The 27,677-nt window shown below is 40.4% G+C and overlaps 1 protein-coding gene across 1 annotated transcript in view; it reads right to left on the minus strand.

Annotated features, from left to right (window-relative positions):
* The window catches only part of LOC125435391 (maltase-glucoamylase-like), a 103,974-nt gene that overhangs the window by 48,820 nt on the left and 27,477 nt on the right, over positions 1-27,677 (minus strand). Inside the window, exons 5-9 of the mRNA XM_048501591.1 lie at positions 22,411-22,579; positions 21,542-21,638; positions 19,061-19,173; positions 7,979-8,104; positions 7,186-7,317 (exon numbers count right to left, since the gene is read on the minus strand). Of these exons, the coding sequence (XP_048357548.1) occupies positions 7,186-7,317; positions 7,979-8,104; positions 19,061-19,173; positions 21,542-21,638; positions 22,411-22,579 (637 nt within the window). The remainder of the gene's footprint in view (positions 1-7,185; positions 7,318-7,978; positions 8,105-19,060; positions 19,174-21,541; positions 21,639-22,410; positions 22,580-27,677) is intronic.

The raw sequence follows: 27,677 nt of genomic DNA on the forward strand, positions 1-27,677 counted from the left end.
TTGGCATTATTGTGTGCTGAGGAATTGCTTGTTAGAACTAAGCAATTAAGTTGGGATTTTCATGAGGTTTTGTGCACTTCCACTGTATATTCTTCTAGTTAAAGCACTGGCCTAGGATCTGAAAGATTCAAATCCTTACTCTGCCATGGAAGCTTGCTGGGTGACCTTAGGCAAGTCACACTCTCTTAGCCTAACATACATCGTAGGGTGATTGTTAAGGTAAAATGAAGGTAGGAAGAACAATGTTGTAAGCAGCTTTGGGTCCCCACTGGGAAGAAAAATTGAGTATAAATCAATAAAAGTCTTATTTCTTTGTAGTCTGGGTCTTTTTAGTTTCCCAAATCACTGCAAGTCCCATATATAAACTCAGTGTATGTTTCATGCTGATGGCCAGCTCAACGTTTACAACATGAATGCAGTTGCCATCTCACATGTTCAATCAGTTAATCAGCAATGAAATCTATAGGCCTTCTAGGAGCAGCAGTGGCGTAGTGGTTAAGAGCACTGGTGTAGTGGTTAATATTGTAATTCTGGGAGATTTTAACAGTGTAATAGATACAAAGATAGATAAAAGTAATCAAAATATTAAAATATTAAAACCAAAGAGAACTAGGATACTCCCAAGACCATTTAAATGCCTTATAGATTTGACCCAATTAAAAGATATTTGGAGAGAAAAGAATAAAAATGTTAGGGACTATACATACTATTCATATAGGGACAAATCCTCATCGAGGATTGATATGATTTGGGCAACAGGCAATCTGTTAAGAAGAACAAAAAAGATAGAAATTGGACCAAAAGTAATTTCTGATCATGGATCTATTTTGTGGGAAGTAGAGACACAAAGGAAACATCAAATATGGAGAATGAAGGATTGGTTGCTGGATAATGATAAGACGGTAGAGAAACTTGCAAATGAACTGATAGAATTTTTAAAAATTAATATAGGCTCAATTCAGGATGAAAAAACAATATGGGAAACATGTAAAGCATATTCAAGAGGTTTATTAATACAAAATGAATGTATAGTCAAAAAGAAGAAAGAAAAAGACAAAAATACGATTCTTAACGAAATTTGGTCGTTAGAAAAACAGACAAAACCAAAAAGTGAGCAAATCAAAGAGAAATTATATATTAAAAGAAAGGAATTGCAAGGTATGTGGTCAGATAAATTGGCCAAAAATGTAAAATGTATTAAGGAAAAAAAATTTGTTCTGGCCAATAAATCGGGAAAGTGGCTAATGGCCAAAATAAAATGGGAAAAAGAATGGAGACAAATAAATAGCTTGAAAATAGGTGGAAAAATAATTAATGATCCAAAAATTATTCAAAATGAGCTAAAACAATACTTTGAAAAACTATATGCAGATAAAGACCTAAAATTGGAAAAAAATTCAGTCACCCCTACTGTTTAATGCGATATTAGAAATATTATTAAATAAAACAAGAGAAAACCAAAATTTAGATGGAACAAAAATAAAAAAAGAAAAGGTAAAACTTAAGGCATCTGCAGACGATATAGTCCTGTTTGTGGATAATCCCCAGGAAAAATTAACTCCACTAATACAGTTAATACAAGACTATGGAGAGAATGCAGGATTTATTCTCAATAAAGAAAAGACAAAAATGTTCTTATTTCATTTGACAAAAGAACAAGAGAAAAAATTAATAAATATGTCAGGTATACATCAAACTTCAAAGATAAAATATCTTGGAATCTTTCTAGAAAAAAAGGAACAATAATTTATACAGAAATAACTATGAGAAATTATGGCGAGAACTAAAACAAGACCTGAATAAATGGGAAAACTTAAACATCTCCTTTTCAGGACGAATTGCCCTTATAAAAATGACGATACTACCAAAATTGATGTATTTGTGTAGAAATATTCCAATTATTACATCTTCTAAAATATTTACAGAATGGAGGCAAACTTTAACGAAATTTGTATGGAATAGCAAGAGACCAAGAATTAAATACACTTAATTAATAAATTCTAAAGAGAGAGGTGGTTGGGCATTACCCAATCTTAAATTGTATCATGACACCAATGCTTTGATTTGGATTCAAGACTGGATTATGTTAACAAATAACCAAATTTTACAGTTAGAAGGTTTTGATAATAGTTGGGGCTGGCACAAATATCTCTGGCCAATATAAATTTTAAAGATCATGCCATACGAAGACCCCTTATAATAATTTGGGAGAAATACAAGACGAATCTTTATAGCAAACTACCATTATGGGTCTCAAGATTGGAAGACTCTCAAAATAGACAATGTTATGGTAATAATGACTGGCCAATATATAAAAACTTAATAAGATGGGAGAATGATAAACCAATCTTGAAAAATAAGCGGCCGCGAATTACTGCGGTCGCCATTGCTGCTGGGGAAGGGACAGCCTCCCACGGGCGGCCGCCTTCCCGGCTGCCTCGCGAGTTCTCTCTGCTCGCGAGGCTTTGGTTCTTCTTGGCGCCCGGCAATGACGCGGGGCGCCCTGGAGTCTTCAGGAAGTGGCAACCGCCCATCTGGAATCTCACAGCTGCTCCAGGGGGCGTTAATTTTTCAGCAGCAAGCGTGCTGTAGAAAAATTTAGGTGTCTGGGGGACAGCACTCGGGCTGCCCAGCACACAGATCAGACCCCCATGCTGCGCCATACGCTTTGTTTGCCTTGAACCAATTTTGTTAAATAAAATGGCTATGGCCAACTTTTTACCACACAAGAAAAGCATGTTGCACTCAATTTATTGTAAGTTCTGGAGGGTTCTTAGCTACTTCCCTCAGACAGCAAATAGAGATAATATTCAAATAGGAACAGATAATTGTCATTAATTCACCTATGTGCAACTTAGAGAAGCCTTTCTGAAAGATGCACATACTAAAGGATTTGAACGCAAGTACAATAAACTGGATGTGATTCTACGGGAATCAGATAATAAGTTGGTAAGTAAAATATACAAATTTCTCCTGGAAATAAATCTAGAACATGAGACTATTGAGGAAGTGATGATTAAATGTGCCCAGGTCATAGGTAAAAATTTAATGTACAAAAATTGGGAAGAAGCATGGAAGAACCATGATAAATATACTCTGAGCATAGATTTGAAAGAAACTTTTAATAAGGTATTTCATAGGTGGTACCTTACACCTCTCAAATTAGCGAAAATTGATAAAATCTCCTTATTGTTGGAAGTGTAGATAGGCACATATTTCCACCAATGGTGGAGTTGTAAAAGACTGAAAGGGTTTTGGAAAAAAATCCATAAAAAGGTCCAGAAGATTCTGGTTCAGAAATTTCAAATGCTACCAGAAAATTACCTATTGGGAATTTTCCAAGACAATTTGAAGGTAGACAACATTAATCTGTTTTTGTACTTTTCAACAGTAGCAAGAATTCAAGTGACAAAAAATTGGAAAAATAGAAAAACTCCTAGTTGCAACGCTTGGTTTAAAGCTGTAGCAGAAATTATGAATACAGACAAACTTTCTGTTTATCTTAAAGACTTGCCGCTAACCAGCTTTCATAAAACAGGGAAACCATTCATTCAGTATTTGGAAACAAAGACAAATTAATTAAATATATTAATATAAGAGTATCTGTTGATTATGCAAAATTGTACTGGTTATGCTCTTCATCTTATATCAATTTTTTTTTATGTTTAAGCAAGTAGAATTATGAATGGAAGTCTTCAGTCAATACAAAGGACAAGTCATCAGATGCTTTCTTATGCTTTATTTTAATATAAATCCTTATAAATAAGTTTTATATCTTGATAGCACAATAGTAGAGACACTTTGATTTGTATAATAGTTAAATAATATACGTTAGTGTATTATTATTAGAGAGAGTAGATCTACGATATTGTTTTCTTTATTTTTCTTTTTGGTTCTCGGCGGACACAGAGGAAGCTCCTGCTTTTAACCCTGCTATTTGAATTTAACTATAATTGTAGTAATTTATGAAATTTTGCATGGATGTGTAAAGGTATCTGTGGATGTATTACAAGACACAGAACAATGTAACTTCATTTTTCTTTTTTTATAATTTCAAGTTACAATACAAACTTTAACTATAAAAAAAAGAGCAAGTGCATTCTAATCTGGAGGAACCGGGTTTGATTCCCCGCTCTGCCACTTCAGCTGTGGAGGCTTATCTGGGGAATTCAGATTAGCCTGTGCACTCCCACACACGCCAGATGGGTTACCTTGGGCTAGTCACAGCTTTTCGGAGCGCTCTCAGCCCCACCCACCTCACAGGGTGTTTGTTGTGAGGGGGGAAGGAGATTGTAAGTCCCTTTGAGTCTCCTGCAGGAGAGAAAGGGAGGATATAAATCCAAACTCTTCTTCTTCTCTAAAGTGTTAGCAACTGGAATTTTACAAATCTCTTCTAAAATGCAGTTCCTTTTCATAAGAATGCAAGCATATGGCAGTCTACAAGTTCTACTACTGTCTCAAATAACACTCACTTAAAACAACCAGATTCCCACCATACTACTGAAAAGTTTATCAGATATTTTCATACAGTCAGGCCTCCACTATTGTAATGATTATGAGAAGGGAAATACACAGAGGACTTCTGGTGGTGGAGCTGGGCTGCAGCAGATTCTGAGAACTGGAAAAACTTTGTGAATTGAATTTAAGACTGCAAGTTCCATATGTAAAACATGGAGTGAAGTTTTAAAAAATACATCAAAATGGAGTAAATTACAAGTATCGCTTCTGGGAAGATGTACAGTGATTTAGATTAACATTTTGCTAAATGAAACTTTACTCAAACAATGGCAGAAAGATATAATAAATTTTATCTGGTAAGGGAAAAGACCTCGAATCAGGTAAAAGTTACTCCAAGATGCAAAAGAAAGGAGGGGGGGGATCCTAGCTCTACCAGATTTGAAGTTGTATTTTGCTCCCTGCTGTTTAGTTTGAAAGAACGGATTACAGACAGAAACAGAAGACTCCTGGATTTACAGCCCAATCCAGAGCCTGCAGCAGCGAGCTGCAGAGCCACTTCATCACTGCTGTGCCACCTCCAGGAAGGCTTCTTGGCAGCATGGGGAGGCTAAAAACAAAAAAGCCTCCCCCACTGCCGAGAAGCCCACCATTCAGATCTGTGGGCTTAGGCCTCTAAAAGGAGCCCCTAGTGCTGGCATTCAAGAAGGCAAAGACCGAGAAGAAGCTGAATAATGCTGTCTCTACCTCTCAGCCCACCCCCGCCATGCCAACACAGCTTTTTGCACCAGTAGGCCTAGGCAAACATGGCACACAACAAGTCACACAACAAGTGGTGTTGCTTGCTGTGGGGACAACGGAAAAAGAAAGCAAGGCTCGGGGAAATATGTCCATACAAGAAATCTTGCCACAACAGACTCCTGGCAAATGGCAGAGACCTTGAGCATAATGGGTCACTGTGATAAATAAAAAAATATTGCTTTTTCAATATATACCATTAAGAATGAAATATGGGTTTATATGTAGTCCTATAGTTTAGTATGTGGCTTTTTCAATATCTATATATGTATATCAATTAAGCATGAAATATGGATTTATATGTATCCCTATAACCTAGTGGGTTAGAGGCAAATTGTATTTTTCTTTCTTGCTTTATGAAAAGCTAAATAGACTAATGTTAGGAGGTCAAACGGGCAAAGAGTGGGTTGTGCAGTAGGAAACGCCAAACCGCATAGCCAGCTTATCTAGTAGGTATATTGGAAAAATGAACAAAGAAGTCGCAAGACATGTTAACCACAAAAGTATAGAAAACAAGTCTTAGACTAGTAGAGCAGAAGCTGTGCGCTGGGGAAGGTGGTGTGAAGGGAGTTTTGAGTGGGTGCTAGAAAAGAACAAAGGTGACCTTTCCAACAGACAGATAGAAGAGGTAATAAGTGGAAAGTTGAGAACAATTCTTGGAAGTGGAAGGGCAAATAGGGGACAGAGACAATGTCTGTAATTGGACCATGCCTTAGTCTGTAAACCCTTGGCCCTCCCAGTGGGAGTCAAGGGGAGGGAGAACGCCCACTCATCTGAAGGGAATATATGCATGATGTTTGTGACTGTTAGGTGCGCCTCTCTCTGTTGACAGACGCCCGTTGCTTGCAAGAAACGTATCTTAAATAAACTTTGCTGATTCTTCACCAAGCTTTGCCCAAATTCTTTAAATGTCTACAATAATTCAAAAGATTTTAAAGACTAACATACAAATGAAATCTGAGGTTTATCTGTTGGGATTTATGGATAGATCTTTGGAAAGAAAACATGGAACTTTGTTCTTGTATATGACAGCAGCAGCAAGAATACTATATGGTCAGAAATTGAAAACTCCAGCTATACCTATAATTGAAGAATGATGGATGAAGGTATTAAGAGTTGGCAGAGATGGCCAAATTGACTTATCAAAGAGAAGACCTTAATTAAGTTTATGGACAATTGAATACCATAAATAGAGTATTTAGACAAAACAGAAAAAAATTGATGACCACTGGTTTTGAATGTTACGAACTGTTAAAACAAGAACCAATAAAGAAAATGAGACATTTTATTTGTAACATCAGCAAAGACTTAATTTTATTTGGATGCTTAATGATCAAGTGATAAAAAATTGTTTCTAAGGATTAATATTCAGTGCAGTACTTAATAACTTGATAAACTTTTATTTTTTGTGTGTCGGTACAATTTTCAAGTACAAAAAAATAGGTTATGTCAAAAAAAGGAAATGCCTAAAACATTTAGCTTTATAAAAATGTATAAATAGTTTCCCTTATTATTTGTGTAATGCATGAATACATGTTTTAGGTTTGGTCCTTCTATTTTTTCTTTTAAGTAAAATGTCCAAAGAAGTTATGGGTGTGCCTTTTTCCTATAAAAATGTGGGAACAGAGAGTGGGAGAAAAGGTGGTCACCTTGATGGTTTATAAAGAAAAATGCTAGACCAGAATTCTGATGAAAAGTTTCTAGGAGCATGATATGCTTTTTAGTTTCCCCACTGAACAAAATCCTATTACAAAGGAAAATAGAGAGAATAATACTGGATTTATAGTGCAATCCAAGGCAGAGTTATATCCATCTAAACTCTTCCAATAGTCTCAGAAGGTTGTCACTGTGCGTAGAAGAACACCTACTGACCCAAAGCAATGCAATCTTAATATAAGCAGGGAGTTTAGAAGAAAAGTTTTGAAAGTTTACCAGAATGATAACATAATGCAGTCCTTCATTCTTCATCTCTTGAATGAACTCTGGCAGGCCTGCATATTTTTCTTTGTCATAAGTGAAGTCTCGTTGCTGGTCCATGTAGTCAATGTCTGCATACTGGACATCCTGCCAATTGAAAGGATAACTCATTGGAGTGAGCATCTTTTATGCACTGAAGCCAAATTGGCACAGTTGATCACATTTAGAATTCCACTTGCATTAACATCATAGTAAAAACTGATACAGAAGTCATCCTGCAAAATTCCTACTATAGACTTCACCAAACTAAATTACAAAGATGCTCTTTAGAACTAAATCTATGTCCTTGTAGTGTTCTTTTGTAGATGTGACATATTTGCGTCTTTTAAAAAAACATCACCTCTATTACTGTAATTCAATTCTGAAAAAAGAATGATTGTACTTATTACTTATACCATTTACATGATACTAATACTACCAGTGAAAATACCACCATAATATATTATACTATTTATGCTAGCATTATCACTAGCAGAATTAGGTTTCAGTACAAAGAATAGTTTCCTAGGAGTAAGCCCCACTGTATAAAATGAGACTGCCAATTAGATCTGTTTAGGATTGCTCCCTTACAATGCAATCCTAAACCTAGAGATTTAAAAGGGTATCTGTTTAAGATCACACTATTAATGTAATGCTCATTGTACTGATATTATTGTTCTGATAATATTATAGTATTATGCAATTACTTCTTGTTATTCTTATTAAAGGGGAAACTAATTTCAATGCATGTTCCCAAGTGCACACTTACTTGAGGAATGCCATACTGTTCCATGCGCCTGACAGTCTTTTTTACTGCAGCAATGTCAGTATATCCCCATCGTGAGAGCTGGTAGCCCAGAGACCAGTAAGGAGGGAGATGTGGACGCCCAATGGCCTTAAAAACAAAGAAACAAACTATTTTTAAAAAATCAAGGTGCGTGCCAAGATTCCATGAGGTGAGGAGGAAAATTTTTGAATCAAAGCAGCAAAGCTATTTCTGTTCTCTCTGTTAATACAAAATACAAGTCAATTCAACAAGCATTCTGTACAAATCAAAGTTCTATTTCTGTCCTGCATAGAACTGACCTTGGATCTATGAAAAAATTCTCTCACTTCAGATAACAAAGCGAAAAGATTCTGAGGAGAGTGGGTTCTTCTGCTGGGATGCTTATGTTTTGTTTGGGGGCTTTTTATTAGTTTGTTTTGTTTTTGTATTAGGTTATTGATTTTTAAATGACAGCATTCACTCAAACCATGATTGTGTTTTCCTCCCCTTCCTCCACAATTTTTTGGAGCGTGGATGCTTGGCTGAAGCCTGTTACAATATGGTTTGTCTTTGAAACAGGTAATTTAATGGTATGTGATATCACAATGTAGTAAACAAAATTTTTCAAACTGCATTAAGGAGCCACAAGGACTTTTCACACAAGGATTTTTGAAGTTAGCAAGCAAGGCCATGTTTACCATGGAGAAATGTGAAGCAGCAATTTTGAGCAGCAGATTACAGAACAAAAACCATGACCTGCCCTCCAATCTTCTTTGTGTGGTGTTAAGAAAAAAATGTGGTCTGCTTCTGTGCTGAGAAAGGATCATTTTGACTTTTCACTTCAGGGACAAAAGTCTAAAAGCCAGCTGCAGAAGAATCACAGTGAGGTGAATTTGCCCCTCAGTGAAGAATAACCTGAAAGAATTCCAACACAGTAAAATCACTTGTTACCATGTTCTGATAAAGCTTGCTTCTAACATTGTTTTAGGACTGTTCGCCACTTGGACTTTCCTACCTTAAAAATAGTCAGCCTTGAATAGTCAGTCCCACACAAGGTTCATTTCGCAGCCCTCACTATTTTTGAAGACTTGCAGGTCACAGTAAGGAAAGTCCTTGGAGGAGATATACACTAAAAAGTCATTGCACAATGGAAAACCATCGATCCCCCCCCCCCACCTTTCTTTTCTATATACAAAGCATTAGGGGAAGGCCTTGGCTTTTATGTCCTGTTGTTGGCTCTCCAGAGTAACTGACTGGTAGGGTTACCAGCTACGGGTTGGGAAATAACTGGAGATTTGTGGACTGGATCCTGAGGGGGGCAAAGTTTTGTGAGTAGAAAGGTATAATGTCATAGAGTCCACCTTCCAAAGTGGCCAATTTTTCCAGGTGAACTTATCTGTTTTGCCTGGAGATCAATTGTATTCTCAGGAGATCTCCAGCCACCAACTGGTGGGTGGCAACCCTACTGTTGACCACCACGTGAGACAGCATGCCAGGCTACATAGATCACTGATCTGATCTAGCAGGGCTTTGTTTTATGTTCTTATTTACTGAGGCTTTGCAATTGAGATAGAAAACTTTTTTAAAAAAAATAGGCATACCGTATAAACTTGTGTATAAGTTGAGTTTTTCAGTACCTTTTTAATGCTGAAAAAGCTCCCCTTGACTTATGCTCAGGTCATACTCTGGGAAATACGGTAACTGTATAGAGCGAAGGGTCCATTGGGGGAGCTAAAGAGATCAGATTTTCCAAATAAGGAAAGGCTCCATTTCCTCAGAATGGTTGAGGCCTGTATTTCTGGTATGTGAATGTTTTTATTAATTGTTGAGAAGGGGATATTGCGTTTACATTGATTGACTATTAGTTTGTATTTTGGTTTCCTTTGTTATGGTCTCTTCCCCACTCTACAAAAAACCAACCTAATAGTTTGGTTTCTTCACAGAGTTCAGTTAAGAGGCTTGGAGGCTGTATACAGCTAGAGAGAACTAAAGGACTGAGACCCTGCTAGTCTGTCTTGCATAACAGGCCAGAACTATTATATGTTGATTATTGTTTCTGTATTGGTTTGCCATATTTCATTGTTACATTGCACATTATTGTTTATGAAACAGAAAACAGATTTAAAGTTTCTTTTGTTGTAAGTCTGGTGAATGTGAAGGGTCACAAGGTGGGATCACACTGTCAAAGACTTAAGCTCCATTTCTGATAATATCCCTCTTAAAATCTAAGTTGGGTTACATTTGGACATATAGATGAGGAGGAAGAATCCAGTTGTGAAGGATTTTAACTCTGGTGTTTTAGCTTGGTTGCTGATTGAGCTAAGGTTTTTGCATTTTTAAAGTTATTGTTGATATTGTTAAAGTTATTGGTTGCTGATTGAGCTAAGGATTTGCACTTTTAAAGTTATTGTTGCACTTTTTAAGTAGTTTACTGTTTTTCTTTGAAATAAATATTCAAAAACACTGATGCCTCAATTAATGTAATTTTATTGGTATCTATTTTTTATTTTTGAAATTTACCAGTAGCTGCTGCATTTCCCACCCTTGACTTATACACAAGTCAATAAGTTTTCCCAGTTTTTTGTGGTAAAATTAGGTGCCTCGACTTATATGCAGGTCGACTTATACACGAGTATATACGGTAAGCACTATTGCCCAAGACATACTAAAGAGGTCCAGATTTGTGCTGCAGAATTATACTTTTGAGGAGAGATACAACTTAACACTATGAACAATTCAGATAAGAAAAATAAGATTGACAGAGAGCCACAGCAGCTTATGCTATTAGTTTGGACTTCGGAGTGAAAGTCCAAGTGCCAAGACATTTGGGCTCAGTAGAGGGACCCACAAACCCAAAATGTAGCTATATTGGGTACATTCTGCTCAGCTCAATCATTCTGCTCAGTTCAGCCCTATTGAGGCTTCTCAGTGCAGGGGCAGCTTTTTTGCTTTGCAAGCCACCCCACGCCACCAAGAAGCCTCTATGGAACCTGTACGTTGGCACAGCTGCTTGGCCCCATGGCTAGGACTGTGAAGCCATCTATATCTGTTCTCATTTTTTGTTTCCTAGTTCGATAACTGTGGACACTAATACAAGATTGGTTTTATTTCACAGACTTGCTCAGTCCAGCTCCTTCCCAAATCACCCCACCACAAGTCCTTACAAATTATTCCAGTGTGCAAAAAAAGAAAATAAATCCTGTAATTAGATCAATACACGATTCTGAACTTTCCAGTCAGAATTATGCTATTTTTAATACCTGCTAGACAGTAAAGTCTGCTAAGATGCCTCACGAAAAAGCTCAGTATATATTCCAAGTGTTCTACATTTTAAATTATTTGCTATACCTCCTCAGGTCCAACTCCCCTTGGAAACTCAGTTAATTGCACTGACTTTATACACATGTGCAAATCTTTAAATGGTAGCATGAAACTGTTCGCTCTTTGAAAGCATCACATATGATGTCTTGCTAGATGCAGGGACAAACTGAGGACTGTGACTGTCTAAGTCTGGTAAACGGTGAGTGTATTTAAGTTTTTAACATTACCTGGGGAAGCTAACACAAGTAGAACGGGATACCAAACAGACCTATCAGGAATTTTTGCTGTATAACCCAGCCTTTTAAAATGAAAATATGACATAGAAAGAACAGTAAGAGAAGGAGAGCGTTTGGAAAATGCATATTTAATAAGTCCCCAGAGCCCTGGGATGCAGAGTGGTAAGCTGAAGTACTGCAGCCCAAGCTCTGCTCATGACCTGAGTTTGATCCTGCTGGAAGTCATATGATGGTCTATGACCATAATAAAGATTGATTCGTCTTCAGGAGCATCCTAGTAGGCATTATGATTGTCCTTTCCAGGCCATGAATCCCCTACATCTCCCAGTTATAGATTTTTTTGTAGCTGTTCTCCAGTCTTTGTAAGCATTAGGTTTAACCCAAGGCAAGGATGTATTTTCTTAGAGCCCTTTGGAGGCAACTGCATTTTAAGTTGAACAAATACAAGAAAACTTCACTTGCAAGGTGGGCTTAACTTTAAAACAATTTACTGTCATGGTTGATGAGCTGGAGCATCTCAGGTGGAATTTAATTCAAATCAAAGACAATTCTAAAAGAAGGATTTTTTTAAACAAAAGGACAGCTGGGAAAACAAATGTTCCTTGTTCTAATTATGCCAGAGCTGGTGTCTCTAATGGATCCCCCCAAATCATCCCTATAAAGAAACTGACATATGGCTCCGATTCCAGATGGATTCAGTGAAGCGGAGTTATAATTCTGTAGACCTGGGATTTATGTTTGATTTGATATAATTGAGTTTATTTCAGTGAGATGTATCCTCATTTCAAAGCTTTTGATACATAACGTTCTCCACAAAGCCTCAAACAGAAAAAAGGACCATGACTTGTGAAAATAGAACAGAGGGTGAATAAAATGTTTAAAAACTAGAAGGAAAAATTCTAACTAGTAAAAGAGAACAAATAGGCATGTGAACTCAGAAATTTGTTTTAAAGGTACATCTTGAACAGTACCTGCTCCTAAAATTTAAGATTGACTGTAAAATCTAATTAGGCTGGATTTTGTGATTGGATCCCCACCCTGTGAACAGGCCATAGGACTAGATGCTGATCTATGGGAATTCAATTTTTTTAAAAAAAATTTCCCGAGTATCCATGGAGATAACATTTTTAAGTGCCATGGAGGAACACTGGCATGATTTTGCAATTTAAAGGTTAGAAGGAAAACACCTGCTTGGTTTTCTAAGGTCTAGAAGAGAAAATGTTTCCGGAGGTCCCAGAGTATGCATTTCCCAGATTCAAGGATCAGTGGGGGAAAAAACCCTCAAGACTTTCAATGGCCCTTCCCACACAAACCTTTTAAAACATTTTGAGGCAGGAAATAAAATGTTTCCTCCATAGAGTTCTGCATTGTTTTTACCCTGAAACGTTTTATTTGCAGCCTCAAAACATTTTAAATGAATCCCTTTTTAAAATAATTCTCTGGTTGAAATATTTTGAAAACATCTTCCATTGCTATCTAGTTGCTATGTTACCCACATTCTTCTGTTTCCCCTGAACTTCCTCCTCCAAGCCATTTTCTGAGCTCACTCAATTCCCACTCACCTGTTCATCTGTTGCATTTCTGTTTGTTCTTTTATTTCGGGTGGGGGAATCTTCTAAGCATTGAGTATACGAGGAGTATAAGAATCACAGCATGAGGCTTGTAAAGCATTCAAGTATCTATTCAACCCAGAATTTTAAAAAGGAGGAGGAGGATCATGTAATAGTGGCCAGGAATTTTTCAAGGGGCTGCGAGCAGACATACACCATTGTAAAGGTGGGGACTGAAAACATTTTGTGCCCAGATGTGCAGAGGTTCCATCTGGTGAATAACCACAGGACACGTCTTGGAATTAAAATGGGCCGCAGCCCTTGTTATTGAGGCAGAAGCTGGGCAAGCACGAGGAGCACTTCCGAGCAGCTGGTCAGCACCCCTGGCTGACCTCGGCAACAACCCCAATCCATATTTGGGGGGAACAGAGAGATACTGGGCCACCAGGGCACCTGGCCTTTGTGGCCCCCTTCCTGCTGGGGTGTCGGGCTCGATTGCAGAGGCCTCCATGGCATGTGCCATTAGTCCACCCCACCCCAAGCCTCTTATGGAGGCCCCCAACCGTGGGGAGGTCCGGTGTGCAAGCTCAGTCTCCCCATAAGGATGCGCTCCTCTGCCCAAACCACCAAGGTTGCGACAAAGTAAGCAGCAAAAACCCTGACCAAATAGGGAGGGAGGGAGAGAGGGTCAGTTTACTCCAGGCGTTGAAGAAGGCTGGAGCAACCATGTGCTGCTTAATATATAGGCCCTTCAACCCGCGCACATCACGTGATCAGGCCGGATGTGGCTCAGCAGCCCAGCCAGCCCAGGGCACGCATACTGACGCTTCCGGAGTTCACCATGTGCCCTGCCCCCTGTCACAATTATGGCCAAGTTGATTCTAGTGCCGTTATTTAGGGGATTTGTGAGGAAAGAACCAATAAGAATCACTGATGTAAATGATATGTTTGTTAAGACTTTGCCTATCAGAATCACATTTCTATTTATTTTGGACAGGAAATGCTTCATTTTCTCTGTAAGTCCCTAATCAAACCCTATGGGCTGGGGGCTTAGAAATGAAGAATAACTGAGATAAAATGTGGCTGATCTGGTGGGGATAAAAGTCATACCAGGCCTGATCTAAACAGTATAGTTCCCAACAGGCACGCTTCTTAAATATAAAATCCCCACTCATCACCCACTGGTTTAATATTATTCTAATAATAGAACCAGACATTTAAAAACTCCAGGATGTTGGTTTCAGAAATAGTTTCACTGTGAAATTACCTCAGTGCACATCCACAGTCCTCCCACAGAGACTTACTGAGAAGCTGAGGACGTGGGCCAATATCCATTACAGTTAAGCCCTCACATATTTATTTAAAATATCTTAGGTAGCGTTTAGGCTATTTTTACAGCCCCACCCTATATTTCCACAGAAACAAGGGTAGAATTTAAGCTGCCAATGGGTTACCAGCTGAGAGTAAGACCTAACTTACTATTTTTAGTTGCTACTCTCCTGTTGAGCTGGAAAATTATAATTTCAGGCATCATGGGGTGGGGGGGTAGGGTCATTAAGTTTTGCAACTTGATTAGGATTTCAGTTAGGCTGATGCAAAAATCTTAAGTCTTCTTACTAAGTCTTCTTACATAGAAAGAAATATCAAAACTCTTTTTCTGTACAGGCAATTTTGAGAAAATATCCCATGATCACATGACAAACAGCAACTGGTGTAGCATCAGCAAATAATTAAAGTTCAGAGGTTGTAATGGAGTAAAAACTATGTATTTATATGTATATGTAGCTATGTCTCTGCACCAATTTATAGACTTGAATGTAACCGTTGATGAGGGCTGTATATTTGTGAAATACTTGCCAACATATGAAGTCACTAATTTAAAAAAAAATTAAAAGGCTCGCCTGTCTAATATGTCAGTTACTTAAATCTTTGCCATAACTGTAGGGGATCTACTTTTGTTCTAATGAAACAGCCACAGTTGAACGATCTGGGCGTTAGGAACAGCTGCATCTGTTCAGATTCTGTCAATAGTAACAAACCTTATCCACTAGAAGTCAAAGAAAGTAAAGTACAATCTTCTTGAATCATTAAACTGATTGCTACATTTTTTAAAAAAAATCAACATGCTATTTTCACAGCTCTTCAACCTCACATCTGTCTTCTCTGTGTTCCATACAAAATAGCAGTTATTGGCTATTCTGTGACTAGAACTGCCATCTCCAGGTTGGAAAATTCCTGCTACTCTCAACAGGACAGTAGCAACTGAAAATAGAAAAGTAGATCTTACTTTCAGCTGGTAACTCATTGGCAGCTTAAATTCTACCCTTGTTTCTGTGGAAATATAGGCCGGAGATGTGAAAATAGCCTAAACACTACGTAAGATATCTTAAATAAATATGTGAGGGCTTAAAACTGAGCTTTGGTGGACAGGGTTTGGAGAGGAAAGGATTCTCGGCAAGGAATAATGCTACAGAGTCTGCCTCCAAAACAACATTTTTTTCCAGGGGAACTGATCTCTGTCATCTGGAGACCAGTTGTAATTACAGGAGATCTCCAAGCCCACACTGGAAATTGGCAACACTATTTGTGATTATTAACCTCTTAGCTTGTGCTAGTAACATCACCTGATTTTGTTCAACTCATGGAGCTCCTCAAAGATGCTTATCCTCTTGCCTTTCTCACAAGGGCCCTTTGTTGTGTTAAAAAATGGACAAATTCCCATGAATCATTGTTACATTTGACAATACTTATAAATGTAATGTGGAAAAAAAAATCTTGTTTGCCCAGGCTTTTAACTGAATCATATTCATATACCATCTTTTACTATGTTATTTTAATCTCTCTTAACAATTTTATGACCTGCATTTACCTTATTTTATGCTGGGCTTTGACCTGCTTTTATGATGCTCTTATCCTTGATGGACTGTTGATTTTGTGGCTGCTGGAATGAGATGATTCAACTGACTGAATTAGTTTTTATGTGGGCTGGTCTTTTTAATTAGCCTTTGAATTGTTTTATGTGATAAGCTTTCTCAAACAAGTTTCTCTGCAAAAGCAGCCTATATGTATTCTTCGTAAGTAAAAAATAAATAATACAGCTTATGCAATCAGTTTGGCACAGGATCTCAGAATATGAAGAACCCAGAATATGAAGAGCCTCAGGTTTACTCACTTTAGGGGCTGTGTGGATTCCCCCTCTCATATTACACCTCAACTTATTTTTAGATACAGACATGGGAGTGCACTTGCATGTCTTTAAGGACAGCTCTATAAGACAACTGGTGCAGGGTAACAGCAAAGTGTGTGAGCCCGTTTCAAATTTCACCTCAGACATGAAGGTAGCCTTGGTTAAGCAACTTTCTCTTTGTACTCATGTGCAATAATATTTACATTAAGGACTTGTGAAGACTACTGACTATATGATGTGTACTTGTTATAATGGAATATATATATGAACTGGCAGCAGTCCACAGTCTTGCAATTTTCTTAGGCCACTTTGTCAATGCAAAAAGGCCATTTTTCTACCAAGGAGAGATTATAGGTGCAGTTGTTCAGAACTTCTGTCTTTGGGAAGCCTCCAAATACTGAATCTCACTATGCAGAAAGATTGGAAGTTGTCCTTATTGAGGGAACCCCCCCCACCCCCCGTAAATATCACACCTTGTTAAAATGGGCCATTCCCTCTTCCTTTGTTGAGTGCCAAATGCACTGTAGTGTTACCCCATAGGTTGAGTTGTGAGGTTTGGCTTGGAAATTCCTGGAGATTGGCGGGGGGGGGGGGGCAAATCCTTGTGATGTCTGATTTGGGGAGGGGAGGGTGCTCTGTGAGGATTTGATGTCAGACAGTCTTCCTTCAAGGCTGCCATTTCCTCTAGGGGAACTGATCTCTGTAGTCAGGGAGAATTCCAGGTTCCAGTTCGAGGTTGGTAACCAAAGTGAGAAAAAGGGGGTTTCTGGGGCACAGACATGGCAGAAGAAAAAACAGAGCAATGGTGGAAGCAGCAAACTCCAATGACACTCCCTCCTGCCACAGTGGGAGGGGGGTTTCCCATGTAGATCCAGCCTATGTAACAATGACTGTGATTCTGAAATGTTTGCCTGAGAATGAGCATTGGTTGCAATGATTGTTCTTTGCCAAGTACTTTGCAAGCATTGCCTTTCTCAATAACAAGCCTTCTAAGTTGGAACAGTGGAACAAAGCAAGGAAAATTCAGACTGCATAATAACAGTAGTAACATGTCATAGAATTTGGCACTCTTGTCAGGAATGCAAAGATTCACAGATGGAGTTAAAGGGCCTGTTTTCAGAGCTCCAGAGGTAACAAGTACATGCATTGTGAAACGGAGGGGGGTGTGCTTTGAAAAATGCTTTTCATCCTTTGAAAAACTCTTTTTGCTGTGTGCTCAGAAAATACCGAGTCTTGAAGAGAAGGGAGTGAGCAGCAGAAGGAAAGAAAGAAAACCAAATTCAGACAATATTGGTTTTAAAATACGGAGGGCATTAATTATTCTAATATTTCATTGTTATTTCAGTTACTCATCATTGGGAACTATCCAGATGCTTGTCTGAAAAGCATTAACATTAGGCAACACAGTAACTTCAGGCGTAAACATGTTGTAGGAAATCAAATCCCTGCAGATTAGCCAAAATTCAGAAAGGCTTTTATAGATTATATTATTTTTAACTGTTTATAGCATTTTCCCATTTTCTAAGGCCATTTCTGCACAGGTGGAATATGGCGGCCTGGGGACAGCAAAAATGCAGTCCGCTGGCCGCGATTCGCACAGGGGGCGCAGCTGCTTCGCAGCCGCGCTGCCCTCGCGCCGCCTGCCCAGCACCGAGCCGGTGTTTCCAGAGTGCGCTGGGAAGCGCACTTTTCTGGAAACGCCGGCTGGAAGCCGCTGCCGTGCGAATGGCAGTGGCTTCCTGGCGCTTTCCCCCCCACTCTCTCCCTTCACTTACCTTGTCCCCAGGCTTCCGGCGCGTCGCCGAGGTCTGGGAACACGACCCCCTGCCCTGCGATGCTGGAGCAGGTGCGCAGGGCCGGGGGGGCGTGTCCTCAGGCCTCGGCGACGGGCCGGAGGCCCGGGGACATGCCGGGTCGGACGGGCGACGGCGCTCTGCGGCGCCGTCGTCCTGGCTCTTTCGTCGGGTCAGCGTCGAGGACGCCGACCCGGCCGCTTCCGCATTCGTGCGGAAACGGCCTAAGAAAAGCCTTTCTCTATTAAAATTTATAGGATTTTAATAAGAGATGCTAACATGTTTTCCATTTGGTTTCTAAGGACACTTGATAAATCAAAATCATTAGCCATTTATGCATTTGTGGCCTCTTTGCATTGAGCTAACATTCCTTTCAGGTTTGATTCTCAGTTACACACACATTGCTCCCTCTCCACCTTCAGATCCAAGAATCCTCATGGTTTCCAAAAGCTTTGAAAGTTCAAATTTTCCTCTTTCTTTGCAGGGAAAGTAAAGGAGATCACCATGCATTCAGCTTTCTTCAGGTTTTCTCACTTCTTCCCAACTTCCCCTGCCTACCCCACAGCAGTTCCTTCCACTCTCTGGGCCACCATTTCAGAAGGATGAGAAGGGCTTTCTTTTTTCACACCCAAGGAAACTGTCATGAAATTGACATGGTCTAGCAAACTAACACTAGACGAAACATGGCAGAAAAAAAAGCAGTAGGCAGCCTCCCGCAATGGAAGTTGCACAGAACCAATGAAGAAGTGGGGGGCAGGCAATTCAGCTCTGGGTCAGCTCAGCTAGGAGAATTCCTATGCAAACAAAAAAAAACACCCCACAAAAACCCTACTGCAAAGCAAATAACCGTGGGGTAACGAGGGCATGCTTTAATAATCAGCTCATTCAGTCCTATCAACTCTTGCTTCATTGTCAAAACTGTAATCCCATGAACAAATGTATGACCAAATTTTGTGTCTACAAATCACACTTTTCCTTTCCTTTCTTTTGCAACTTACCTTTGTGTATTGCTGGACTACATTTTCAGGTGTTGGGCCAAGGAAAACATAGAAATCAAGGACTCCTCCAGTAGTCCGGAATGTCAAAGATGGCTCTGGACCTAAAGTGACATCTGGAAGAAGAAATAGTGCCGAAATAGTATGGCATCAGATCAGAACCAAGCATCCCAGTACATCCATAACCCTTTTATTATTAATTGAGAAGCAGGCCACTCACAGTACAATCCTACACAGAGCAGAGCTGCTCCAGGATAAACCTACTAAAAGCAATGAGTTGAGACTGAAATAACTCTGCACAGGATTGCAGTTTTTCACTGTTAGGCACTTAATGCCATAACTCCACCCATTCATTCAATTGAGCATGTGCAAAATACTTAGCACAGTCAAGGTTTCAGTGAAACTAAATAGGCATTGATACAAACCATTCTTGGCTCATATAAAGTACAATGAATATGAAAAGGGGGGGCGCTTTATGAAATGGTAGACCTTGATTTCTCAAGCACAAAATAATGTAAAAATTCCCTTTATTTTAAAATATCCAGTGATTCCAGATACTTCGACAGTGCTTAAATATAGATCTTGCTATAAAAATATGCATCTCTTATAGCCTGCCTAAGAAATAGTTTCCTAGCTTAAGGAAAGATTGCTCCTTTTCAAAAATTAGAGAGTGAGATTAATACAGTAAGGTGACCATGGTAACAAGGAAAGCTATTCTCCATCAACAGAATACAGGACAAATCTAAATTGGCTTGTTTCAACTGCACCAACCCCTGAGGAAATTTCTATCAGCTTCAGGTTTTTTTCTTTTTGTGCATCTATTTTTAACAGTTAATCATGCTTTTAGTCGAAAGGTTACATTTTGCTTCATTTAACAATAACAAGAGGCAACCAGTTTTAAATTTATTGCAATTCCTGGGCACCTGAAAATAATTCTTTAGGAATCTGGTGATATAATCTTTGCAGAATTAAACTACTGCCACTGAGAAGGGATATTTGTACGTAGGAGATCCCAACTAACATGTTTCTAGATGTACATCAGCTCTTAGAAAGTGTTAGCAAGATTAGTTCTAGTCTGGATCAATTAATCTGTAATGAAAACCAACCTCTGGAATGAAAACCAGTTAGTATATCACATGCTAGTCATGCAATGAATGGGCAAAGTAACTATTAAGAAATGTGACCATGGCACACACTAAGGCCCTTTCAGCACAGCAAATATATAACAGGTTGCAGTCGGGATAAAGGAATCTTCTGTTTTCGCATTCACATACATCTGCAGGCAGCAATTGGGGCCACTGGAAACAATCCAGGTTGCTGTTGCACCTTCACACAGAGATGCTTCTCTCTCTCTCTTTTTTAATTACCACCCACCCATGTGTACCAATGATGAACCCCCACAGCCATGCTGATGTCCCATGATACAACAATTTGAACCTGCATTGCTACGCAGATTCAAACCACACAAAAAAAATTAAAGGAAAAGGGAGGCAAATAAAGCATCTCCTGCGAGTAGTTGCAACCCAGGATTTTTGAAGACTCACTTGTTTAGCATTTTCCAAAAAACCTGGGTTGGGGGAAATAACACAGGGCAGACTTGCTTTGTGGGCATAATCTGTGCGAAGCTGCCCTCCCCCCAAAAATTGTTAGCGTCCTATACCTATGTTTATTGGCCCATGCGGAAGGGGCCTAAGATCTGTTCTATGCCAGTGTTTTGGTCAGACTTGGCTGTGAACATGAGTCAGGTTTGTTTTCTACTTCCACACAACATCATGGTGTATTTGTGCACCTTCCAGTTTTTCCTAGACTTTGATGCTTAAACGTGCTTTCCTATGAAGTTTTCTCAAGATTGCAGCAAAACTGGGGTAGATTGCATGTGGGTAGGAAAGCAGAGATCTTTCCCAGTCTCCTTGCCATTTTCCATGGTCTGTCCCACATAGTGATTCTCTTACTCAAGTCACCAGAGGGCTGGGGGAGGGCAGATTCTTAATTCGTAACTAATATGTCTCTATAACATTTTAGAGGTGTGTCAATTACTTGTTAAGAAAAAAAATCCAAAACAGTCCTCCAGTGACCCTGCAGCCAGGGAGAAAGGCAGCAGCTGTGGGGGCTGGGACAGGGAAAATACAGGAAAACCTGTCTTGTGGAAGCTTCTTTGGCATTGTGAATACCTCTGTATTTGCAGCAGTGAGAACTCCATCACCATGTGGAACAGCCTAACACTCCGGTACAATTTGAGCTTCAGCATAGACAATCAGCTTCCTTCCTCTAAAAACGAAAAGCCCATGTAAGGTTGCCATCTTAAAGACACTTGCTGAAAAGTAAGTTATATCACACTCAGCTCAGTGGGACTCAGTGGGAGGATGTGTTGCTGTAGTGCATGCTACTGGGCTCGAAAATTAATTCATAGACCACATTCATACCCTTGTGATTTCTAAAAGCAAAATGATTACGGGACTTGTAGCCCTATCAGCCCCTTATTACCTTGTGCATTGGAATTCAGGAAGAGGACCCCATGAGCATTTGCATCATTCTCTATGCACATGTAGAAAGGATGGACTCCATACAGGTTTGCATACATCTGAAATACCAGAAAGGTAGATTAGATGTGACTTTTTCTATTGCTTTCATCAGCTCTTACAACAAGAAATCTGTGTGTAAGAAGCAAATTTATTTCACCAAGTGGTCATCTGGGACTCCTTTTCAATCTAAAGGGGAAAAAAGGGAAATAATGCATTTACCGGTATGTACCCAGTCTCTGAGGCCCCTTCTGCACACGCAGAATAATGCGTTTTCAAGCCACTTTCACATCTGCTTGCAAGTGGATTTTGCTATTCCACACAGCTTTAAAGAGCATTGAAAGCAGTTTGAAAGTGCATTATTCTTCATGTGCGGAAGGAGCCTGAGATTCAGCCAAAATGTTTCTTTTGTACAGACAGTACATTTTCATACTGAGTAGAAGGTTGAAAGACTGCAATAGAGGCCCCAGTGCTGTTGACATGCCTGAGAAAATCGAAACAACCTTATGTTTTGACAGAAATGCATCACTAAATTCAGAAAAACAAAACATTGGGAGATGCCTTTACTGAGAACTATCACTCTCAGAAGGAGTAGGCTCTGGTACATGGGTACTGTTGCCTCTTTATACATATATAACCTTTGCTACTGATAATCTAATATGAATATGAAGCACTGGCTATTACTTGAGCTTTACATTTTAATGAAATGGTAATGTTTGTCCCAACATTGTTTTAGTTGCTATAAAAAGCAAGGAATTGGTGCAGGGTTCCTCTCTAGATCTAGCATGTTCTTATGTTTAAATCTGTTCAGGGTTAAACCTGTAAATATCTTACCTTTGGAGACTGGTCCCTAGTATACATCCCATAGGTAATATGGTTCATATTGTGCTTGAAGGATGGATGTTGATGTTCACCAAATCCATATACAGACTTGGATGGAACTGTAGTTGCAATTTGAAGATGCTGGTCATCAAAAATCAAGTTTGCAAGAGAAGTGTCCCACCTATGTCAAACACAGAAAGAGCCTAAATGGATCTCAGTTGCTTTTACTTGGTATTCATGAAGACCACAGCAGACTCAGATGCAGAGGCGTATGGATGGAAAATGGTGCCCGGAGACAAGCCTTCTCCACCACCCCCACCTGGGGGGTGGGCTTGGGGGCTTCTGCTGTCCCCAAAGCCTGGGGAGAGCAGAAGCCTCTGTCAGCCTCCGGAGACATGCGTTTAAAAGCATGGAGACTGGGGGTGGGGCCCCTCCCTGAGGCCCTCCCTCCCAGGGATGGGGACATGCCCCCAAGCCCTCTTCCCACTCCCCACTTCCCGGCTTCTGTCCTTTCCAGAGTCTGGGGAGAGCAGAAGCCACTGCCAGCCTCCAGAGATGTGCTTCTAAAAGCACAGAAGCTGGGGTGGAGCTTGGGATGAGGCCAATCCCCTAGGTCCACCCTCTTGTGGGTGGGGTCACACCTCTAGCCTTCATCCCCAGCCTCTGTGCTTTAAAAAGGTTACCCCTTTTCCCCTGGCAGATACGCCACTGCTCAGATGTCTTTTACAATAATAAACTTAATCTATAAAGATTAAATACATTTTTCAAAATGCTAGATGAAAGAGAAATTATTCTTGCTGAAACTGAGATAATATGCAGTCTTTCTCCCAAACATTTCTGTGATCTTCCTGCCGATCTCTCTGATGCCTGTGGGTCTTTCACAAATTGCAAACGCACATGATGACATTTAGAATGTCACTAACAATAAGAGCATATGCTTAGTTAATTAACCATGTTTGCGTGAATTTTGTTCCTTTTTTTTCAGAATGTCCCATGTTCATTTTTAGAATTTACAGTAATCAAGAATTCAGAGCTGTAGGTAAATAAAATTATGCTGATACAGTTAATGTTCTGAGGACCTTCTTTACAGCATAATCCCAGAGATCTACAGAGAACACGAGAATCATATAGCACCGATTATGCACAGCACACATAAGATGTCCTCAGGAAGCCTTAAAAAAAGCTGCCTCATTTTTTTGTTTGGAAAGTATGGAGAAAAATGGCATCAGAGGAGAAAGATGCTTCTCCCTGCTCCCCCCCCCCCCCATTTCCTCCTGCCTGAGTTTAAAGCTCACATGTCTGACATTGTGTGCTGTTGCAGGGATTCTACCATGCCTACAGCTTTTTGCTTGACGTTTCCTCAAGGCTCAGCAAGCTCCGATCTTGGGTGTTTTTTCAGCCTGAAAAGTACATGGCTGTACTCAGCTCATCCTGCCAATTCTGGCAAGATATAGCTTTCCCTTTTAAGACCCGTACACATGCATATGAGAATTATGGGTGTTTCTTACATGCATGTATTAATGTCTTCAAAGATAGCTCATCAATTTTTTTAAAAAGAAAAATTATACATTGCTGGAACCAGCTGGATGAGCTGAGTACAACCATGTATTTTTCAGGCTGAAAAGGTGCCCAGCAGCGGAGCCTGCAGAGTGAACGTCCTGGAAAAATCTTAAGCCAAAAGCTGCAGGCATGGAGAATCCCTGCAGCAGCACAAAATGTCAGGCAAAAGTCGTGGAGGAAACTGACCAGATGGGAAAAATAAGACATCTCCTCAGCTCCCAAGTTCTGAACAGCAAGAAGAAATGACTTACAAATGACTTGGAGAGGGGGAAAAAAATCAATAATTCTGCATCCTCAAAATAGGATGGTTCAAGCAAAAATAAGGGGTCCTGAAAACATCTTGGGAGAAGAAGCTGTGCAGAGTTCTTCCCCAAGATGCCTTCCCACGCCCCCCACCCCCCATCCTCAGGATGTCTTATTTGTGCTGTGCAGAATGGGCCTGTGTCAATCATTGTCTTCTCCCATTGCCTTCACTCTGAATGAGTGAAAAAGAGAAAAGCAGTTCTGTTGCCCAGGAAATGGGCCAGTGGTCTCTTTATCTTGTTATGTTTATAATTTCACTATCCACCACCTTTGAAGAACAAAATGTTCACCTGGACCCAGTACTATTTGAGTGCTGACTTGTTATCAAGCATAAACATATATAAAGCTGCCTTATACTGAACAGAACCTTGGTATATCAAGATTAGAACTGGCTACTCAGACTCACTCTGGCTGTCCAAGATCTCAGGCAAAGGTCACATAACATACCGCCTGATACTTTCAGTTGGAATCTGCTGCTCAAAAGATCACTTGGTTTCTGTCACTAAAGGGCAGGAGAAAGTGCAGGGGCCTTTCCAGGGATGTTTTCACCTTTGAAGGAAGACTCATCAGAGCCAGATCTGGTAGCAAATCTTGAGCAATTTGATACTGTGCTATTTACATGACTCACCCAGGCCCAGCTGTTTGCTGCTGTTCAACATGCTCACACCCTATGACCCTTCGCCACATGAGAAGGGGAGAATGAGCCCAAGGGTGTGGAAAGACAATTTCACCTTGTGTGGAATAAAATTTGGCCACAGCCTGTTTGTTGGTACGCTGGCTGAAGGAAGCAGAGGCGCAGCATAGGGAACGGATCCAGCACTGGGCAGCACATCTGCTGTCCCCCAGTGACCACTAAGCAGCACGTCTGCTTTTCCCCAGTAATAACCTTCCCCCAGCTCAATGCATGGGGGAAAAACCAGCACCCAGAACAGCAAGATAGTGGGAGCCCTCTGGGCACTGGCCTCTGGATGAACTCCCCTTGTTGCCAAAGAACCCAAGCCACCTGCAGTCCCCGCATGGCCATTTAGTACACATGCTCGCTACCATCCCCCAGGCTTCTTATGGAGGCCCCCACCAAAAGGGGAGGCCCAGCACGCAGGCTCTTCCTCCCTTGAATGGATCAGTCCTCATGTGCAATCCACCAGGTTGTGATGGATGAACATAAATAACAACAAAGCCCAACAAACAATAGGGCAACACTACAAGGTCGGAAAAACGAGAGAGCATGGGTGGGAGAAGCAATCATAGCTCAAGCGGAAGAGAAGTAAGGGGAAAGCCCGGCCTGCCCTTATAAAGCTGCGGCCCTGCCCCTTCCACCTACATCACAGGTTCGTGTCAGCAGAATGGCCATACCTGCTTGGCTGGAAGCGGGTGCCGAGCCTGCCCCTCTCACTGCCCACTCCTAGGCAGCAATGGCAGCCAAGGTAACTCTCAGCCAAGCTTTCTACGCAGCAGAAATAAAACATCCTGCAGACATTTTTAAAAGATCTGTTTTGGCTTTTTGTGTTCCCGTAGCACTGAGAACACAAGCAACACCAGCCAAAATGGTTCTTTTTTTCTGCCTGCTGAGCCCTGCTGAGCCCTTTGGGGGTAGGGCGGTTTACCAAATCGAATAAATAAATAAATAAAAATAAATAAATAATGGAGCTCTGGTCAGCTTCAGAGTTGCACCCACCATTTTGTGAGCTGCTGCAGATATTATTCTGCCTTCATCATTTAGTGAAGGTTTTCCACAAAGGTTTCCTTTGCTTGCCGCTCATCCATGTATGATTTTTGTGTAAAAAGTAGATGAATAAAGTTTGCTTTGCCTAGCAATCCTGCTCACGTATCATTTTTCCTTGTTTTGTTTTTAAGGGATGCCTGTGAACCTACGATGATACAAATAGGTGTACATTGCAGCTTCTCTAATCATGATGTTGTAGCTTCACAAATATCTCCCTCAAAACAATAAAAGGAAAAGTGACACGAGCACTGGATCGCTAGGCAAAAGAAACATTATTCATGTACTTTTTACCCACAAATTATGTTTGGGTGAGCTGCAAACAGAGGAAACCTCCATGGGGAATCTTGAAAGAATCTCTGCTGCAGCACACAAAATGGTGGACACAAGCGGGGAAAATGAAAGTAAGGGGTTTGGGTGGGAGAAATAAAGAGTTTCTTTTTGGCTTCATCTGTCAGGAAACATCTTCAATTCGGGTTGGGGGGAAAAGATCATGAGTTTAGCAATTTTTGCAAATCCGGGTTGATAGAAATAAAATGTTTTGAAGACATTTTGGAGAGAGAGCTGTGCAAACTTCTTCCCCAAAACAGTTTTAAAAACAGCATAAAGACATTTTATTTATGAAAACCAGTATGGTATAGAGGTTGGAGTTTCAGATTAGGATCTGGGAGACCCAGGTTTTAATCACTATTCTACTATAGAAAGTCACTCAGTAGCCTTGTGCCAGTTATACATTCTTAGGCCAACCAACCCCACCAGGCTGTTGTAAGGATAGAAAGGAGGATAAGGGAATTATGTAAGCTGTGTTGCTTCCCCACTTTGGAGAAAAGTAAGATATAAATGAAGTAAATAGAAAATAAATGTAGCTAAAGATTGGGGGGTGGGTTAGATGAAAGGTAGGTTGCTTGGTAGGTGGGAAGAAGACAAGGAAGTGGGGAAATATGAGGGTTGCTAAGAAGACAGAAAGAGGAAACAGTGCAAGGAAAGGGATCCATGGTGAAGTGAGGTGCCCCTTGCAGGTTGCTGCTATGCAGCAGGGCAGCTGGTACTGAGCTACTGGCCATACTTCTCTCTGGTAGAGGCTCCCAGGGAGAAGGAAGGAGGGAAAGCTGAAGACAAGGGGGCAGATAAAGGTAGATTGGTAGGTGGCAGGGAAGGGAGGAAGCAGGAAAAGAGAGAAGAGGTGGTGGGGGCTTTCAAGAATGGGAAAGAGAAAATAGTGGGGCAGGGGGAAATGAGATCCCCCCCCCGCAAGGCTTTGTGTTTCCCCTGCTTGTAAAATCCTAGTGGGTGAAATAAGTCATAAACATTTTCTAGACCATTCCTCTCCTCCCATGACACCTACTAATCCTTCATCTTGTTCAGCTTTTCCCCTCCCACAATCATAAATTGGTCTCTGCCTGAAAGCAGTGACATAGCTCCCACAGGGACATCTGGGGACAAAGGCCCCGCCCCCGCCCCAGAAGTCACATGGGAGGCGGAAAAATCGCAATTATAAATAAGAAACCACCGCCAGTCCTACTGCTGCTATCATCGACAAACATACAACAACACTCCTGTGTTGAGCTAAACCATTTACTTAGTGAAGTGAACAAGTAACTAAGGTGCCTAAATAATCTAGAACAGTATAAACACAAAACCTTCCACTATACAAAAGTACACAAAACATGTATGAATCAAACATGTTAATAACATG

The sequence above is a fragment of the Sphaerodactylus townsendi genome, linkage group LG06 (assembly GCF_021028975.2).
Source record: "Sphaerodactylus townsendi isolate TG3544 linkage group LG06, MPM_Stown_v2.3, whole genome shotgun sequence".
In the NCBI taxonomy this organism is placed as follows: Eukaryota; Metazoa; Chordata; class Lepidosauria; order Squamata; family Sphaerodactylidae; genus Sphaerodactylus; species Sphaerodactylus townsendi.